Source organism: Anguilla anguilla, chromosome 6 (assembly GCF_013347855.1).
Source record: "Anguilla anguilla isolate fAngAng1 chromosome 6, fAngAng1.pri, whole genome shotgun sequence".
Lineage (NCBI taxonomy): Eukaryota > Metazoa > Chordata > Actinopteri > Anguilliformes > Anguillidae > Anguilla > Anguilla anguilla.
This window is the reverse complement of record NC_049206.1, coordinates 11,671,762-11,692,209: the sequence shown is the minus strand read 5'-3', so window position 1 is coordinate 11,692,209 and position 20,448 is coordinate 11,671,762. Positions and strand designations below refer to the sequence as shown.

General features: G+C 40.4%; 2 protein-coding genes across 6 annotated transcripts in view; one reads left to right on the top strand and one right to left on the bottom strand.

Moving 5' to 3' along the window:
- The window catches only part of pkn2 (protein kinase N2), a 32,999-nt gene extending 30,835 nt beyond the window's left edge, over window positions 1-2,164 (top strand). For all 5 annotated transcript variants that reach the window (XM_035421595.1, XM_035421594.1, XM_035421592.1 and 2 more), the window contains exon 22: window positions 47-2,164. In XM_035421595.1, coding sequence (XP_035277486.1) covers window positions 47-250 — 204 coding nt within the window. In that variant the 3' untranslated portion in view covers window positions 251-2,164. The remainder of the gene's footprint in view (window positions 1-46) is intronic.
- A 5,318-nt stretch (window positions 2,165-7,482) lies between these two features.
- lrrc8da (leucine rich repeat containing 8 VRAC subunit Da) lies at window positions 7,483-17,332 on the bottom strand. Its single transcript, XM_035421596.1, has 3 exons — window positions 17,197-17,332; window positions 16,540-16,725; window positions 7,483-13,166 (listed from the first exon to the last, which is right to left on the bottom strand). The coding sequence occupies exon 3, from the start codon at window positions 13,162-13,164 to the stop codon at window positions 10,675-10,677; it is 2,490 nt and encodes an 829-aa protein (XP_035277487.1). The 5' UTR covers window positions 13,165-13,166; window positions 16,540-16,725; window positions 17,197-17,332; the 3' UTR covers window positions 7,483-10,674.
- Between the last annotated feature and the right edge of the window lie 3,116 nt (window positions 17,333-20,448).

The window sequence follows — 20,448 nt, the reverse complement described above, 5'->3', positions numbered from 1 at the left end:
GCAGTTGCTAAAGCTCTCTCCTCCAAATGTTTTCTCCCTCTTCCAGAATGTGGATTGGAGTGGGTTGCTGGCTAAAAAAGTCAAGCCTCCATTTGTGCCAACCATTCAGGGGCGCGAGGACGTCAGCAATTTCGACGATGAATTTACCTCAGAGGCCCCCATCCTGACCCCTCCCCGGGAGCCCAGGGTTCTGACCGGGGAGGAGCAGGACACATTCGCGGACTTTGACTACATCGCGGACTGGTGTTAGCCCCTCTGCCCTCCCCCCCTCCCCACACTGTGAACAGCGACCGTAAACTGTAGCTCAACATTGCATCTCTGAAGATCTGGAGCTGTGTCCCCCCCCGCCTCCTGTTGCACTTTGTGCCAAGTAAGGGACCCGCAAATGTTCAATAACAAAATGAAGATTCCTTTTCCTAAAAATAAATACAAAGACCTTTTTTGTCCTTTTTTTTTTTTTAAGCTGACCATGGCTTCGATGCCCGTCAGTTTCAAATTGTCTGAGCACTGGGAATGTTTTCAACGGACTCCTCCAGGAAATGACGTCCTGCGCAATCGAGATATTTGCCCTTGCTTCTGGAATCAGTGCTGTAGTCCTTTCCCCCCCGTCCCCCCCCCCCCCAGTTTTTTTTCTGCCTTACGGAAAGCCGAAATGACAAATTAATACATGGCTAGAATGTGCCACAATGACTTGAAGTGCTTTTACGTAACAGTCACACTAAGTTATAAGGTAACAACTGCGTACTAACTGCTTATTCACACTAGCTCGATCTGAAGTGTGCTTTGCGTTTCCGTTGGATGTTTTCCTGTGTAACTCCTCCCTGTGGAACCCTGGTTTTTATCCTTACATTGCCCTTGCATTGGTTTATATTCAAGATGCCTTAAAAGTTGTTGATCTTAATAATGGGCTTCCACCAGAAACTGACTGACAGGTACTGAAAAAACAAAAATGCTGAAGGTGGGCTGCCAAATGGACTCTTCAGTTTCAAACTGTTTGGATCTGAAAATGGATTTCAACCGAAAACACGCAAGTCCTACAAGTTGATATATCTCGTATGAAAGCAGTGTATCACTTTTACCGGCGGTGGTTTTCCAATTTGTGCATTTTCATAACACCATTTTTCATGTATCGTAATTATTAGTGGGGGAGAGAAATGTAAGTTATAGTTTTATACTGAATTTTAGTACTCCAGCATCATGCATCTGCTGTATAGCGTGACCATGTTTTTTTTTAAATATATATAAATATTATAGATTTTATGAATATGTCAACATTGAATAGGTAGCTCAGATATTGAAAGCAAGCCTGAACCTCTTAAAAGGAATGTAAAATGTATGTTCATAAAAAAAGTGTATATTTTGGCTCATTACATGCCAAAGCAGGCTGTATTTTTATAAGATTGATCATTTTTATGTGGCATGCAGAGCTGCAGTTATGTGGCTATGCTGAAGACATCAGTCCTTTTAATGTGCTAACTTGAGAGCCAGATGAAATCCCGTTCGGAACAACGGCTTTGTTGCACTTTCATTCAGGTATTTTTTTTTTTTTTTGTTGTTTTTCGTTTTTGTTTATGTGGGGGCTTAGCTGTTTTCAACTGATGTTAGCATCTAGACATGAACAGACATTACCTGAGACAATCCTTCACAAATCTATTAAGATGGGGCTTGAGGTGACTGGCACTCTGAACATGTTGTATAGCAAACTGAAGCCAAGGATCAAATCCCACACAGCTAATTACCAAAACCCTTTAAATGTATGCTCGAAGAACTACCTGCGAGAGGTGTGCGTTCAACCGACAGAACGAACCTAGCTCAACTAACAATTGTTTTATCATGAATCACTAAAGGGGCAACGGGCAAGGGTTAAGTTGAGGGCAGGGTATATGTACACAAGCTGAGAGCAGTAATTTTATCTATGTAGGTTTATTGTTGTTTTTTAATTACCAACTTTTTAGCTTAACTATGAAAATATTGTAAATACCTTTTCAGTATACTGTATGTTAAAAGTGACTGCTGAAACATTATTGCAAGGAAGGGAGTGACACTTTTGAATGGTACACTACATTGAAGTACTTGTACAAGATGGTGGCGACCTTGGAGAGAAAACCTGTTTTGCAGTCATTATCCATATCATGAATGCACAAATTAAATATTTGTAATAGAAGGTGCTCGTATTGTCTGTTACTTGTGTGAGTGCCTTTTCGTTCGTTTGTGGGGTCTTTGGTGATCTTAAATGTCTATGGTATCTGAAAGTTTTATCTCTGTGGTAAACAAGTCTGAGGGAGTGGCTGTCCTTGAGGACCGTGGGGAAAAGGGGTTTGAGTCGGAGCGATTGTTTGCCTGGCTGAACAAACATCCACAAATGCACACCACTTCAAACCGTGGTAAGGAGAGGGAAGGGGAAACCGTGGTGGCGGAGGGGGGGAGAGGGTGTGTGTGAAGTAAGGCTTAGCATTCGGCTGTCCACAGCTTGACTGAAAACAAGGCAGCAGAGTCTGTTGATCCACTGAAGCCTCATTTTGTCTCATTTAATAGACTGATTACTATGGATGAACCCCTCACATTTACCTAATTTGCTGTTTTTTATTTAATTGACAGCAAACATTTGTGAAACATTATGCCTCTTTGGATCAGAAGCCATGTTCACTGTACTCAAATAGGCCAAAATAGGAGCAATACAGGAATGAACCTGATGGAATACTAAATATCGGGCAGCTCCGATCTGTATCCAGTGATCAAGAGCCTTTGCTGTCTTGAACATGGATAGCTGAGTGAATAAACAAATGGCTCCTGTATTTCAAAGGTCATATTAGCTGAAATGTTGATTTGTGTTTTGATAATGAGGAGGAAAAACACAATACAGAGGAGTTAAGTGTTTGATTCAGGAACTGTTTGTTGATTTGTGGCACCATTATGCAGGTATTCTACCAGCTCTATGACTTCCTTATCTATCCAGAAAATGAGTTAAACTGTAACTGGTTTGTGACTCTTGGGTATGAGTTTACAGGACTGCTATTCCCATATGGTTTGGTAATGTATTTTTCAGTGTATTCAACACCCTGTAAAACGGGTCTGGCAATCCTGAAAGGGTGTGTTCCAGAAGCACACTCCAGTATCCAGCCACTGTGTCGTCAGCTTGTAGAATAAGTTGGTATAGATTCCATATTTTAATATTGGCTGATGGGAATTACTAAAAACATTTTTTTTTTTTTTTTTTCTTCTTCTTAAATTTCTTAAACCCTGAACAGCCAGTTCCAGTTCCTCTGCCTTCCTGGTGATGTCTGTAGCAGCCATTTGCATCTGCTTGCGCAGGCCCAGATTGGAGCACAAACAAGAAGTCTTTGGGGCATTCAAGGTCATCTTGAAACACTGAGTGATCTCCTTGGAAATATGGGACACTGCAGATGTCTGTGTAGTAAATGGAGATGTATGTATGGTACACTTAAGCAAAGTTTGGATAAAATGCAGGCTTGCTGGAGATGGTCTATGCTAAGAATAATATTGCTAGTCACTGGGATGCTGGCATTTGACAAGCTAAATTAGATTGGGTAAAGTCAAGACTTGAACAGCTTGCTGCAATTACAATTCCTCCCAATGTGTGAGCACCAACTGTTGACTTCACAAGACACCTTTTAATTCCATTATTTTTGTCTTCCAGACTGTTCTTAGTTTATTTAGCTTTTTATTCTGTTTTGAAAATTGAATCTTCAGGACACCTGTCGTAAAAATTAAGTGTGATCTTGCAATGGCAAACATAGCAACAAGCTTCAGTAAGAGAACATAGATCCAACAATATTTATACTTCAAATTTATATTTTCTTACTTCTACAGAATACATTTGTAGCGTAAGCATTCTCAAATGAATACTGTATAAATGTCCATAAATTAAATAACATGTACAGGTTAAACAATAAATAAATCTTGATAAAAATGCAAACATATTTCCAAACTTGCAAAAGCTCTTTACAAGAGCTCTTTATGGGCTACCTTTCCATTACCTTGCGGATCACAGACTCTCCAAGTATCCCCACATTTAAGTGTCACCCTTTGAAGATAGGCCTTTAGTGGTTTTTTTGTTGCAGAAAGTCCTCTAATCAGATCCACCATCAATGCCCCGGTCACCTGATAGGAGACGAGACACAATCAGCGTCCATTACAAAGTCGGACTCGCATTCAGGGGCTTCCCCGCGCTCAAACCAGCTATGGTTCCTTGGTCTCCCTCACTGCAAATAGTCACTCATATGCCGAAGGAGACCATGGGGTAAAATGAGCCTTCAATGGGAGAAAACAAATCCAACTGTTATTCAAACTGTGCTTCCCTCAAGGCTCTTAGAATGGGCAGACGCTGTGGTGCACGTGAAAAGAGGACAGGTCCGTGCTAATGATTACTAAGCCCTAAAAATGATGGTGGTTACAGAAGTGTGGTTACAGTGTGCCATGGAGAAGCTGGAGTCTGTTGCGATGGTGGAATAGCACAGTCCACGACAAGCGAATGTGTCAATCTCCATTGCTAAGTTTCCGAATTTAAAATGACTAATTTCTATGGGAAGATGTGCTTCTTTCAAGGTGTAATCCGACCCCCTCCTGGTGATAATGGGTTCTCTGGAGGACAACAGGCTCACAGCCCCTGTAGGATTCTGGGGGTTTCCCTGTAACTATGGGAAAAAAGCCTTAAAAAGCAGAACTAGAGATTAAAGTACCTTCATCAGACTATATATTTCATTTTTTATGCTAAACTACTCTGTCTTTCGCCCATATCACTGCATTCAGCTCAACCTCCAAAGTGAATCTTGGCAGTAGCCATGATTGTATACAGAACAGTAGGATTTTAAAGCATTTTAAAGGGTAGGTTGCCACCTAGTGTTAGGTAAAACAAAATCCACATCATTGACCTGAGGCTCTTGGAGTTCTTTCAGTTGCAGTTACAGCATTGATACTGTATTTATTGATCATGGATTATTCTTGATCTGTAGAATGCAAAATCTGTAGGCTGCAACATCAGCACATAACCAACTTCCAGTTAATTAGTTGGCACAAAATGGACTGCATTTATCCAAAGCGCTTTACAATTTATGCCTTGCATTCACCAGAGCAATTAGGGGTTAGGTGTCTTGTTCAGGGACACTTCGACATGCCCAGGGCGGGGGATCGAACCGGCAACCCTCCAACTGCCAGATAACTGCTCTTACCTCCTGAGCTATGTCGCCCCACAAAAAACTAGCTACCATACTAACGAATATTAGCCAACAAAGTGCATACTGTATGTAGACCTAGTTACTGTTCAATAGTTACTGTGATAAGGTATTTACATATTTACCTATTTTATATAGTAGTTACAGTAGCTAATGTGTAATTCAGAAATCACATAAATGTTACAATCATTCCAGAACAATTATCACTTCATGTAGCATGTCATTACAGAAAATGCATGGTGTTGTTTCACTTCCATTTATCTAGTTATCTAGTAAACTTTCAGTATTAGTAAAAAATTGATATTCAAATAATTTCCTTCCTCACTGACACCAGAACATTCCATGCTGGCTGGAGGTGCTTTTTGTTTTGCTTTTTGAGATTAAAAGGCAATAACTAAAATGTGTACAAATTACCCTTTCTAACATGATCTGACAAGTTTCCTGCAGAGATCTAAGAAAACAAAATTGAACAAGCATATATCTTCTGTTGGAACAGTTTTGACTATCACACTAGGCAGTAGATTATTACTGCTGCATGCTTACTGCTCTGAAGGATATATTTAGGCACTATCATTTACTTGTGAAGCTTGCTTTTAAGTTTCTCGGCTGTATGCCAATTAAAAACCTGACTGTCCCCCCAAGTGTTTTGTTGTTCCTTTGATATGTGTTTAATTTAACATGCCATACTACCTGTAGATTGCTCTGGATAAGAGTATATGTTGTTCCATAAAGGACAAACCAGGACAAAATAGAATATACAACACATTTCAGCAGAGTGAAGTCAGGAGAAGAAAGCCAGAGCATGTGTCTAAACCTTGTTTGGATGTGTGTGTGAGGCAGGACTGAATGTGTGTTCTGTTCCTGGTCCTCCCTTGTATGTGAGAACATATTAGTTAGTTTTGTTGAGCTTTTGTGTACTTTTTTTAAACTGTATTCCTCAAACATGAGTCAAAAGAAACTAATTTAGAGTTAGTCTAGCACTTACACGCCCTCTGGTGTCACTATGATGTGATTACACTTAACACAGTCCAGCTGGAGGTAACACTTCGGCTTCAGCTGGGGTTTTATCCCCCCCCCCCCCATTTATTAAATATGGAGGGACGACTGGCCACCCTGGTGAAGCAATTAGTGAAAAACATTACATAATTTCTGTAGACAATCCCTGAGCATGCACAGTAAGCCTTGGTCATAGCACTATGCAATAATGTGCAAAGCATTCCACAACAAAGGAATTTGGTTCGTGTATGTAAAGCACGTCTTACCTGGTGACATTCCAGACGAACCTGGCTGAATGCACACTTACCCTGAGTAGTGCAGCGTTGTATAGTGTTTCAACCACTGTTAAATGTAATATTTTCGATTTTCATCGTACATTCAGATTTTTATTGTAAAATCTAAATATGTCATTAAAACCACATTAAACTGTCTGTCTGCAGGCACTTATCCTTTTTATAGTTTACTAGGTATGCATGCTGGGAAGCAAGGAACTAATTTTATAGCTGTGAATTCTCCAGTGTCTTCCAAAAAAAGTCTTGTTTGCATTCGATGGGGAAAAAAAAATAACTGGAAAAAAGGCTTATGTAGTTTTAACTAAGTTTTGTCTACTGTTGTTTCTTGCTTCATGGAACTAGTTCTCATGTACAGGAAGAATGACAGCACAACTTTGTAGCATGGAAGTGAAATGCCAAAGTGCAATCATTAATAGGGCTAAGATGACCATGTGTGGCCTTTAGAGCATGTATACACCATGACATTATCTACCAGCTCCTAAAAGTCTGCAGGAGTTACACGACACCACCCCTGCTTAGCTGATGGAAGTGTAAAATGCCTCAGGGGTCACTCCAGAATGACCCATATAAATGCTTGTTTGGGTTCAGATCAGGTGACTCAGAAGGCCGCAATATAAGGACAGTGTCAATGTTACGCTCGTCAAACCTTCGGGCGACTATTTTTGCAAAGTGGATAGGGGAACTGTGAGAGTCACAGTAACCCCTGTACAAAAAAAAGGCTTTAACATGATGATCACTCGGTACCATTAAGTAACAATTTACGTACAGTAGACCTTGCTTCTAAGCGTATGAGTGTCCCCAAATGATGACAGGAAAATGGCACACTATTAAGGAATCACAAGAACCCTTCACTGTGGGAACAGTCTGCTTCCCAATTTTTGTTCACTACCTGTCTATGGTATGGGATAAGAATGTAACTTCAACAAGATGTAAATTGCAAGGTGGAAACAGGCACAATAAATTACATCAAAAGGCTCATACAAAGTAATATACTGCAATTGAATGTCCTCAAGCAATAAAATAATTTAATTGTGAAAGCCATACAAAAGCACTGTAAAACAAGTGATTTCTATACTCTTTGAATCAGGCACCCTTTGGTCACTTGCTTTGTCCAAAAAACAAAATAAAATATTTAAAAATAAAAGCTAGTAAAATGGCATTACACACAGAAACGAAACCTGCATAGCTTGCTATTGTGCGCTAAAGTAAAAAACTAAACATAATAAACAGTAAATGTTTGGAATCAAAGTACAGAATTTTTTTTCACACAGGCCAAGGCCAGGGCTGCCCACCCCCGTTCCTGGAGAGCTACTGTCCTGTAGGTTTTCATTTCAACCCTCAATTGGCACACCTGAGTCTACTAATTAGCAGCTCAATGAGATCTCAAGGCTGTGTCCGAATCCGCCACTGTGTCTTAAAAGTATATTCTGTCTACTAAGCATACTGCGTACTATTTTGTGCATTTTCTAGCGCATGATGTGCAGTATGCAAAGAATATCCATACCATTTTCCAACAGTACTGTGTGTTGCAAGACATTCCGCCCTTACGGCCATGCTCACATTTTTGTTGAAGGAAAATGTCAGCAGAGCTACGCCTCATTTTTAAAGTGAAGCTTTGCATCATATTTATGGGACCAAAATGGTTGTTTCCTTCCTGAAACGTATGCTCACAAATATACTCAGAAATACATATATCTTCCTGGGATTTTAAGTACAGTACATTTAGAGAAAATCGCACCAACTTAACTTTCTCATCTAGTGTAATCAACAACTATACTCAATACTAGGAAATTGTGCTGATTTGTGCACGGCCCAGCTGTTGAATGAGGTGTGCTTTGTTATTGTTGAAGTGAAACCTACAAGACTCCAAGGTCTCCAAGAATAGGGCTGGCCAGCCTTGGCCTAGATATTCCTGTGGGTTTCCACCATCACGCATGATTTCAGCAACATTAATGCTCTGCCATTGTATAATAAAAATGTATTAAAAACATAAAATGCCACAGGTCTGGAAATATATATTTTTAGAACCAGCCAGTATGGCTAGCCACACAGAATTACCATTCACAATTGTTCCAGAAAACAAAATCGCATTGCCCTAATCTCACACTCTGTTGGACCACATAACCATCTCCATATAGCATTCAAAATTCATCGACAAACCTGAAGGCTCCGCCCTCCAATTAATGTTTTAGTTTTGACTCTTCAATACAACCAGAACAGCACGGTAGGCCTACAGTTATACAGTCACATAGCAGCAGTGGCTATATACCTAGCTAGCTGAACAACACAGAATGTTGTGAAAACGCTTCCCCAAAGGGATGGCCATGCTTGAACATGGTTTAGATTTCAAAACTTGCTGCCTAAAGTAAGCAAATACCTCTTTATGCAATTCTCATCTTAGCAACTTGGGTGCAGCTTTTGCTAAGTAGATCTTGGTGGTAATGCAAAAATTTAATGATCACTGATCCTTAGTTCCCTGTCCCACTTAAGCGTACACTAGTTCTCAACTCATGAGATACTATCTAGCTTTTAGGTAAACTAAACATTAAGTACAGTTTAGTGGTAGGAATAGACGATCAGTGTTAGGCTGAATGGCCTGTTCTTGTCTTACGTTATGTTATGTTGTTATGACAAACAGAATTCAGAACAGTAGCATCATATTTTCACCAATGTAAAAAAAAAACAATCCTACTGGCATTGTTAACTTTTCACTTATTACTGTAGTTACACTTTTTTTTCTTCCTCTGACTATTTTCTGTGTTTCATTATATTCTCCTTTAAATTAGCTAGTTTGGTTACCCCTTCATCGTTCCCAAATCTGTGAACCATTTAACTGGCTACCACACACTGTGCAGAAACACTGACCAGGAAAAGTTATTTTAGCAACTATGAGTCATGGCACTCTGCTATCAAGGACTCGGCTTCTGATCTGTAAATCCAGCGAAAACTGAAGAGTACGCCTCATTGTCCATTTTACTAACATGCGTTATTGCAGTGTTCTTGTTTTTTTCTCAGTCCCATGTCAGTGTGTGCAAAATGGAAACTGTAATGTGCTAAAGTAAAGGGTCAAAATTCATTTGAATGCTAAAGGGTGAATAAATTCCTCACCACAAACCATATTTGGCAGATGTTCAAATAAAGCCATGACAGGCACTGTATGGTCTGAAGAGACATCAAGTTAAGGTTTAACATTTTCTAGGTCGTTTAAGGCCAAGAAGTTTAAGAGCAGCATCTGGCACCAGAAAGAAAATAAAACTGAAAACACGCACTAGCTTTGCTCACCATGGCAATTTTGGAATTCAAGTGCACAGAACAGCCAGGGAAAGCCTTTGTTGCCATTTCAAGTAGGATATAAAAATGTGCTCCTGGATAATTCTACAGTACTACGCTATTTTCTTCTGTTTTCTCAGGGCATTTCTCAGGGCACCTTTTCCTTGATGTCTCCCAACAATCAATTAAATCAATAAATAAAAACACCACAATGGTACAGACCTGCAGGATGAATATGCATAACATTTCAAGTTGCCAAATCAGTTTTCTGTCAGGTTACAAGGCATGATGTTTAAAAACATACAAAATTGTCCCCCCTGGATAAAAGTGTCTGGCAAATGGCTAAATATAAACATAATTGCACAAAATGAATAAAGAGCAATGAATATTCTGCGAACGGTCTGTACACCATCTCCACTTACAAATAAATAAAAATTAAAACTAAGAATGATGAAGTTGGTACAAAATGTTATACATCAAATTTGAGTAAGTGAATTAAAAAGAACAGCCTGAAACTGTTTGTTATATCACTAAATATAGACATACTCTTTTGGAATCGTCCATATGGTTTTCCCTCAAAACTCAAAGGATAAGCCTATTGCATGAGCGCCTCAGTATTATCATGAGCGGCACAGAGGGAGGTGAGGTCATGCTGATAGGTCGCCTCAGTTGGCAGAACCCCTCCTTATCAGCACTCAGCTGTCTCCGGTGGTTAAATGATCCATTTCTGGTAACGGAATCAACAAATAGCCTAGCTTTTCAATGGAGGTTTACAAACATGACCAGCAGTTTGTAAATGTCAACTTTCTCCCCTCCATCTCATATTTACCATTAAAGAACAGTGACATGGTTAAAGCTAATGGACAAAAGCTGACATAAAAACAAAACAGGAACTACTCTGTCCTGTGAAATGTTCACTTGTACTATACCCCAGTAAAAGAAATATTAGATTCCTGACTTATGCTTTCTTTAGCTTCCTGTGGCAGAGTGTCAAAAAGATGGTCTTCCACACTGAAGCCACTCCTGCGAAGGAGCTGACATTGTGCCAGCTGGCCTGGGAGGTGGTCCAAACAGTTTCCCTTCAGCTCCAGGTGCAGGAGCTGCGTCAGCTGACCTATTCTCTCAGGAATGCTGGAAATGCAATTATGCCCCAGACACAAGGTTCTCAGCTTCACACATCTGAAGAGTTGCTTGGGCAGGATCTCAACCTTGTTGCTCGTGATGGCGAAATGCTGAAGATTCTGCAGGAACCCCACCTCAGGTGGAATCACCGCAATGGAATTGTTGCTGAGGTCCAGGTACCTCAGCTTGGGAAGACTGAACAATGACGTGGGCAGGCTATCAAGTTTGTTGTGCGACAGATAGAGCGACTCGAGGCTCTTGACCTGGCTTATGGACACCGGGAGGGTGATGATTTTATTGTGCCACAGCTTGAGGCATGTCAGCCTCTTAAGGTGCTGGAAACTAATGACCTCTTCAACAGTGCGGATGATGTTGGATTTCAGATCCAACTCCTGCAGGTTGGTCAGGCTGAAAATGGCATGGGGGATTCTTTCCAGCTCACAGTTATGTAACTCCAGCTCAGCTAAGTTCATCATCTTCTTTAAGCTGTTGAGGACCAATAGTTTTGTGCCATCATTATGAACCACAAGCTTTAGAAGGTGAGGAGAGAGATCTGTTATGTTCGTTGGGATCTTGGTGAGGTTGCTCTTTAGATGCAGAGTTTTAAGCTGCCTCAACTCACGCATGGATTCTAAACCTATCATTTTGTTATTTTCAGAGTTCAGGCTTCCAATTAAATATAAACTCTTGAGGCTTTTCAACAGATAGACCCAAGGGGGAATCTCTGCAACATCCGTAAACTTGACGTGAAGGCAGTGGAGGCGGTCACGGAGAAAGCTAAATGCCGTCTGTTCCACCTTGGCGGGAGAGTGGTAGAAATGCAACTCCTGAAGACTGGTCATTTGGGAGATCTTAGCTGTGATCCTGACCTCAGGAATCAACTCCAGCTTTAGTATTTCAAGGTCAGTGAGGTCAAAGACGGCACTGGGGAGACCGGAAAGCATGAAGAGGTGGAGCTCCAGCTTGTCTTGGGCATTGCGGCTCACATGCTGACGCAGCTTCTCGAAGGTCCACTCGTGATTCAGGCTGATCTCTCGCAGCTTGTTCTCACTGACCTCAGACAGGAAGACACCAAACCTCTTGGAGTACAACTGGTCATACTGGTCAACCATGTGAAGAAGGAAAGCAAAGTCGTTTTTTACATCAGGAATATCACTGAAGCTGCTTTCCTCTCGAACCTTCTCAAAGGAGTACTCCTTTAGGGGTCGTCTGAACAGCCAGAAGAGGGTATAAATGCACACCAGCCCATAGATGCATATTACAGCCATATAACTAATGAGTATCTTCTTCAACATGAATGCCATGTTGTGAGTGCACTGGAATTTCGCATACCCGGTAAGCTCTTTAAGATTAGGAGGTGTACACACGTGACAAAAACTGATGGCGGCAACAAAGGTCGAGGTGTAGCACAAAATCAAAATGAACTTCACCGTTTTTATTATTGTCTGAGCAACATAAAGCTTGTAGATGAAGTCACTATCTTCCACGTGGGCACGGAACTTTCTCACCTTTTCAAAAAGGGCTTTGGCCTGTTCCCCATCTTTTTTGTCCAAGATGGTCACACTCGGGACATCCGTGACCGGTCTTTCAGCAGAGAATCTTAACTCTGAATTTTGTAACATGGGTGTAGACACACTGGGGCTTTCTTCTTCACTGCCGGTGGAAACGTTCTTTGGTACAGTAGCAGCGCCAGTGAACCTCTGCTTGTTCTCTTCAGAGTCCTCACAAGCCGTCTCGGACAGCGCCTTTGTAGTCCATGGTGACTCAAAACACCTCCCAAGAATAGACACAAAGTGCTCAATCTTTGAACTAGTTTTTGGATATTTGAACCAAAAATTGCTGCTGACCATGAGTACAATCGTGTGGATGAGAGCAAGGTAGGGAAAGTACTTTGAATACCAGGGCAAGGCCATATGGTAGCACATCTGGTTGACAAAGACATACTGCTGAAAGTCTAAGTTTGTTCGGAGCCCCATCGGCTCGGGTTGATTTGAATACACTGAATGCAAGACCTCATCGGGGACATCCTTAGGCATGAATGGTGCAGTTGCTGTGGTGGTCACAGGTGAACTTTTAGCTGAGAAGGCATCTGGACACACCAGCTCCTTCTCAGGTTCCAGGTAAGGGAGGCAAAGCACTTGGTCTCTGGTTAACTGCATTGTCCCAGCGAATACCGCCAACATGAGCATAATCGCTCCAAGATAATCCATGAAAACATCCCACCATGGCTTCAGTATTCGATAGGTCGGCTGAATGTCATTAAGGGAAGCTACCTCCGTCAGGGTAAACATTCCTGAAACAGAAGAAAAGAAAAGGAAAATGAACATTAAAACAGCTCGGACAGCAGCGTAACAAATTCTTTAGAAAATAAAATTTTGAATGAATTAAGATGCAATATTCATGCTAAATAGTGTGATAAACATAAAAGCACATAGGATATATTATAGGATATAATGTTTTTTTCTTACTGCAATGTGGGAACTGATCATGATATAAGCATTCAAAACACCAGGCTTTGTCTCTCCATTTCCTATTCAGAACCAACAGTCAGGAAAACAAAATTATATTCATCGTCTGACACCTAAAGCCTCTCCCCTCCTGAGAATGCATATACGTTTCCAATCTTAATAACATCTGGCTTCCTGATTAGATCACCCCATGACAATGCATCTTGACTGTTCACAGAGGAAAGCAGTAGCAAGATAATGTTTTATTGCACCTCAGACTGCAAATCCTGTTCTTTTTCACATTGCCTGAAGTGAATATAAACAAATTCATCTTTCTAAATGCTGGTTCCTGCAGAGAAGCCAATGACAGAAGATGAACTATGCTTGAACATGCTCAGATCTCAAAAAATAGCGTTGTTCTCATTATACAAACTTGTCAGGTAAATCTCACAGAAGAATCCTCCGTAAAAGTTATATAATGTAGTCAGACAACATGTAGTCATATAATGTAGTCTGACTGCTATTTGGGGTTATGCTCTTTTGTTATGTAAGCAACAAACGACTACTTTGTTGCGCTCTTTTCAAAAAATATTATATATTTTTCTGTGGAGCCCTCTAAGAAAACCTGATTCCACATAACAGTCTGGCACAAACGGGCAACAGTGTAGCATAATGGTCAGGGACAAAAAAAAAAAACCATGAAAGTAAACAAACCGCTGCCACCAGTTAGTGAACAAATTCACAGATTGCCATCCTGGGCTTAGAATATAATTGTAACAAGTTCTTAAATTATAAGAATTTACTATAGGAATGCACAATATAGACATATTATAAGATTATAAAATACAAATATCAGTGAGCAATATTTGCCTGGCCATACTAGCCGATGTTGATACTTCCTTGTTTTACAATATAGTACAAATGCAAAGTGCACTCAAGTCTCCACATTTATGGAAGAAGCAGATGTGCACAAATGTCTACTTAGGATAGAAAAAAAAGTTATTTGCATTTTAAAATAAAATGAGCTCTCAGCCAGTTCTTTACCTGTAGTGAGTGTGGAGATATAGCCCCAAACTACTGTACATGCTCCAGGTACCTGCTTTACTAATGACTACAACAGGCAGGCACTTGCAGTGTACGGGCAGGAGTCGGGCAGGAGACAATGCCAGGCACAAGCCAGGCACAAGTTGCCACTCCTACTGAATACAAAAGCAGGGGTTTGGTGTTTTCGGCCTGTTACTTGCTAGCTAGCCACAAACGAAATAAAATCTATGGTTATGTGTTCAGTTTAGTTTACTTTACTTCATTGCTTAAGCTCTCCTAAAAAAATGTGGCTGCAGTGGGGCAAATTTGCATGGGTTTAACATAACTACAATTTGAATAACTGTCATTTATGCAGTTGACTCATAGCAAGCTATTTCAGACACGGTCACAACTTGTGCAATATTTCGTTTTCAAAATCAATCCGGCAATAAGAGTCAAAGGTGTTAAGCCAGGCAAGGAGAAATGTATGGTTGACATCACTGACATTTGCTCATATGAAAGCTGTTATGGACATTCTTCTTCAATAAATTATCTGACAAAAATATCACACTTGTCTTGTGTTCATTCACTGCTTTTCTAAACGACCCAACACCTGCCTGACTTGTCGTTTTAGTGGAAAAATGACAGAAGTCGTCTGTGGGTCACTATTACCAATTCTACTGCCAGTAAAAAACAAAATGGGTTTTTAGTCACTTTATATAGCAATGGCATGCTACTGTCATATGTTGCCATTACCAGGCATATTATAGCAATAGCAAAACACAACTAGCAGTAAGCTAACGTTAGCCAACTTGAGCCTGTTTAATTAAAAGTTGGAATGAAACATGTTGAACCTTGCAGCTAGCAATATAATTAGCAATAGTATACATTTAAAAAAAAAATTTTGTAGTGTTGATGTGTCTAGTATTGGGTTTGGCTGACATTTTTCTGTTTTATCCACCAGTCCCGGATCTACCCTGCTAATGTGTTCCTGTATCCATGCAATGGATACTATCCATGTTCCCCACCTCATCCAAGGACAGTGGATCCTTTCAAAAAAGGGCCAATGTGAGCACAGAAGCACTACGCTAGCTAGCTACTGTTTACACTTGGAACAGCAGATACCCCAAATCTCTCTCTGATGTGAGTACGGTCAACCCCGGTCAACCACCCCCCTCCCCCCTCCCCTTCAAAAATAAGGAAGGGTAGTGGTGTACATTATTATAAGGTATACCTCTAATATTGTTTTGTGGTGGAATTCCCCTTTAAGTTACCTTTGTAAACAGGTAAATTAAACGTTGTCACTGATGAAGCCATCTAATTTTTATGCACCCAGTAAAGTATCAATCAAACCAGGAGGTTAATTAATAACTCTTTGAAAGTTAAACCAACCAACACAGAATGTTTCAAAAGCCAGGGTTGGGAAACACATGGCTATACTGGTGTTGATAAGGTTGATAAAGTTTTAACAAATTTGAATGCTCTGACCACTGAGTGCAAGATTATCTATATCAAGTAACAAAGAAAAGGCATGGTAGCAATTGCCTAACAAAACTAACTGTAAAAAATGTAAGACATTCTTGAACCGTGTAGGCTACATCTGGCAGCAGCGAGTTGTAAACGCAAATACTGAAATATGACTGAAATGACACGCTTTCAGAAAGAATAACTGGGATTAGATTAGTTGTTACACTCTATCTCGTGCTGTTGTGTGTTATAACGGTAAAGAACAAGCCTCGGATACAGTTCACAAAAATAAGGCGACTGTCGCAGTTAAATGACTTCTTGTACCGCTGTGTACTTTCTACATTAGTGTGCTGAAATTGTGTTACAATTGCGTTATATTAAACAACGTAATACAGCGTAGGAGTACAGCGGGAAGTACAAGCCCACCATGCAACATACGCTTGTCATGTTCGAGCGCTCTAATAATACCTTAAAAATGGGAATAGAATATCAATCCCTAATTCTGCCACTAGCAGTACCGCCAAAAACTATTATGGTTTTGAAACATACCGAATGTTCCTGAAATGTATATTTTATTTATCAGGCTGTTAAATTATAGACGATGATACATTAATCCACGACTGAGACAACGTGCGACGTAAACCCTACAGAAACGTACACATAACACATTATGTATGTTACTACGTTTTTGAAAATACTCAAAGGGAATTATTAAACTAGCATACTCACTGTCCTGCGAGAGGCTACTGTGACATCGGCTGCTTCGTCTTTAGACTCTTCCTACACACAGGGTCTATCCATGGAAAGTAGATCGTTCCGAGATAAGAACGTGATCAGTACTCCGCATTCAGTTGTATTTTTCACTCGGTGATGCTTGCTCTTTTGCAGGTGAAAAGACATCCACGTTTCGTGTACCTGCATGAACAGACATACACATCCCTAATAAATCTTACATCAGAGAAATCTAGCCGCGTAGTAGCATTCTTTTTCAGGGCTACAGTTTCTCTCAGCGCTGCCGCGCGCAGCCACTACTGTGCCCGAAAACAATCCGGTTGATTCTGGCAGGCACTGACACGTCTGCAACATGCCACAGAGGAAGGTACGGTAACGTGTTCGAACAGCGTCCTTAATTTGTACATTTAGGTATCTATCTTCCTCATAAATACAGAACAATATGTCGAACTTCATGAAGCAACATTACTCGAAAAGCAAACTTCCTTTGAACAGCAGATCGCAGAGTAAATCGGTCTTTTAATCTCATTTTCATGCTACGAGTCATAATTTGACCACCTGATACAGCTAACCAGTCTGGACCAGTTCTCAAAACATTCCCAGCTGACTCTTGCTGTCGGAAACAACATACTACTTATTTTAAAGAACACGAACCTTATCAGTAGCTTATGGAACAATCCTGGTGCCGCAAATTGGAGAAATTCGTTGTATTTTCTGAAACAGGAAGCTTAACAGGGCGGTCCCAAAGTTTGAGACTAGCCACAGCGGTTTCTTGGCGATAGCACGTGGTTGACAATGATGCGGCATGGCCAATTGTGGACGATATGCTTTTTATATATATATATATATATATATGTATCGCTGGTACATCTTGATATATTTAGCGTAGGCTGCAAAATAATCTATTTTAAGGATGGCAGGTATGCCCATGTTGTTTTAGGTCATTAGGAGCGCAAGAAGCTCATAGCCAGTATATAGCCTACATATATGCTAGATGTCCTTTTCCACGCACAAAGTAGATAAAGTGTGAATCGTGTGCTTCAATTTATTGTGCCTTTAACCTGATATTGACAGAACAGGTTTGGAGAACAATCTTTTGATTTATATTTTTACTGTTATTTGATGTCTACATTTTAAACATTTCTATTCCAGTTTATTCAACTTATTACCCAATTTAAGGTGTGAGTTTTTATGTATCCCGTTTCATTTATTTATTGCCTCTGAAGTGCCAATGTTGGAAAAAAAAACATTCTTGAAAGTGTCTGACTGAAGAACAGTAATATCTAAGACAGGTCTGCAAACATTTACAAGAGAATGTCCCATTTACAAATTTGCACTTTAGATTGGGGGGTTATTCTCCTAAGCACTTTCTGTGATTTGTGGGCTTGTCATTGGCTGTTTGGTGTTGACAGCATACGTAATTAGCAGTAAAACCATACTGCAATGTGCTAACCTCGTTTCCTGCAAGCTGATGAGTGAGCAAACTTTTAGGAGTTACTTCTGCCTCTGTCACAAGTAATGGCACAGAATGCTGAAGTGTGCTTTAAATGAAAGCCTCTTCTCTGTTCTTCCTCAAGTCCTCTCTTCAACAGCAAGCTGGTGGATGCTTTAGTCACCCCCGTAAAATGTCACTGCAAGTCTACACTTGCCCATAGGATGCAGGTATTAGCCTCCTGTTTTAATATGCAGGCTTGTTGTCTGCTTCATACCTTCAACTAACACTTTCTCAATTGAAGTTCAAGCATTTATTTTCATTTTCAAAAGAGTGATCTTTCGAATTACGTAGTTTGAAAGGATGGCATTTCATGAAACATTACTTATGCCAGGAAGACTTGGATTTCATGTCTGAGTGATGCTTCCAACACAAAAATAGTGTACGTTTCTGTTTTAGTACATTGGCTGGTTTGAATGTTGCAGATATGTACTATAACATGACATAACATAATGCCGAGAACATAATGACAGCGGCGGCAATGTAGTATAACAGGTAAGGAGCTGGTCTTGTAACCTAAAAGTCACAGATTTGATTCCCCAGTAGGACGCTGCTGTTGTTACCCTTGAGCAAGGTACTTAACCTGCATTGCTTCAGTATGTATCCAGCTGTATAAATGGATGCAATGTAAATGCTATGTAAAAGTTGTGTAGGTTGCTCTGGATAAGAGCGTCTGCTAAATGCCTGTAATGTAATGTAATGAGAACAGGCCATTCAGCCCAACAATGCTTGCCATTTCCCTGACTAAATTGTACATACTGTACAGTAGTGCTCTGATTACCGAGAGACTAGATAGTATCTAACACCCTATCAAGCCTGGTCTTGAAAATCTGCTGAGTTTCTGCCTCTACTACGTGACCTGGTAGGCTATTCGACACATTGGCCACTCTCTGCATGAAAAAATTCTTCCTTAAATCTGTACGGAATTGACCTTTTGTTAATATCCATTTATGTCCCCTTGTTCTACTAACAGAACTCCTGAAGAATCTCTTGTAGTTCACTTTGTTGATCCCATTTATGAATTTAAAAGTCTCAATAAAATCACCCCTGTCTCCTTTAACTAAGCTTGAAGAGATTAAGCATCTTAAGTCTTTCCTCATAGCTTTTATCTTTCATACCAGGAATCAATTTGGTTGTAGTTAGTCCCCTTGTTATTTCCTGTTATCATCTAGTAGCCTATAGCATACAGCTGACATAGCAGTAAAAAAATATATCAGTCTGTGCATAATGAGGGTATGGTGAGGAACTGGAAGCAGACAAGTCAGACAGAAGATGGGAGGCGTGTTTAACGGTTGTGGGTGATGCAGACTTTTCCCATTAGCGTGCAGACAAGCACAAAGAACAGACAGCCACACGTGCAGCCTGACCCACAATAAACTCACAATGCCACCGCCCTGCTGCTAAACCACTGCTGCCAGCATGGTATGTGCACGCAGGGAATTTCTTGGCACTGAAACACTCTCTTGTTTCATTTCAGGTTTCAACCAGTTCCAGCTAGACCTTCTGAAGAGAGGGACTAGCCTCGGTTCAACCCTGGCACACGGGGAAATGAGAAACTAGGAAGTCTCTTTGAAAAGACTTGTGAAACACGGCCTTAGGCAACAAAAAAACGCATGGCAATGGCAAAGCATAAGTCTTCTAAAATAATAGTATCCTTTTTTAATCCTTGTTATTCTTTATATATGGACGGGTGACAAATTAAAGGAAAAACCTGGATAAATGAAGGGAGAAACATAATGAATGCAGCTGCTTCCATACAGGTAGACTGCATGATACAATTAAGCAATTAACATCCTCAAGCTCTGTGGCATGTATAAAATTGCTGAGCAGATCCATTTGATCTCGATTTTAGATCAAGATGGCAAATGGAAAAGATCTAATTGACTTTGAAAGCGGGTTTATAATTGGGGCACGGATGGCAAGAGCTTCAGTCACAAAGACTGTTCAACTGGCCGGTGTTTCAATAGGAACAGTGACTAAAGTGGCATCTGCATTTAGATCTATGGGAAAGACGTCAGTAAATAGTAAGGATTATTGTAACTGTAATGTTACATTAACAATACACTTTAATAAAAGTTGAGAATCGGCACTTTACCCACATGTGAATGGTTTAATCACAAATCTAAAATTGTGGAGTACAGAGCCAAATCAAGAAAAAAATGCTTTGTTGCCAATATAAAAGTATGGTGTGGAGGGGTGGTATGGTTAGGGCGCCATCTGCAGGCAGAGAGGGAGTGGTTTAGCTGGACTGTAACCGCAGCTGTAGGCAATTAATGTAATCGGTAACACTTTATCTGTTCTGCCTGCAGCGAGACCGGGTTGCTGGAATGAGGGACACACACGGGACCTCCTGTCCTGTGTTTTGTTTGTTTGTTGGTTTGTTTGTTCATCTATCGTCGTTGAGTGCACAATGA

What these genes read in the sequence shown, in the direction of transcription:
- lrrc8da (XM_035421596.1), bottom strand. Translation starts at nt 13,164, where the DNA reads ATGTTTACCCTGACGGAGGTAGCTTCCCTTAATGACATTCAGCCGACC.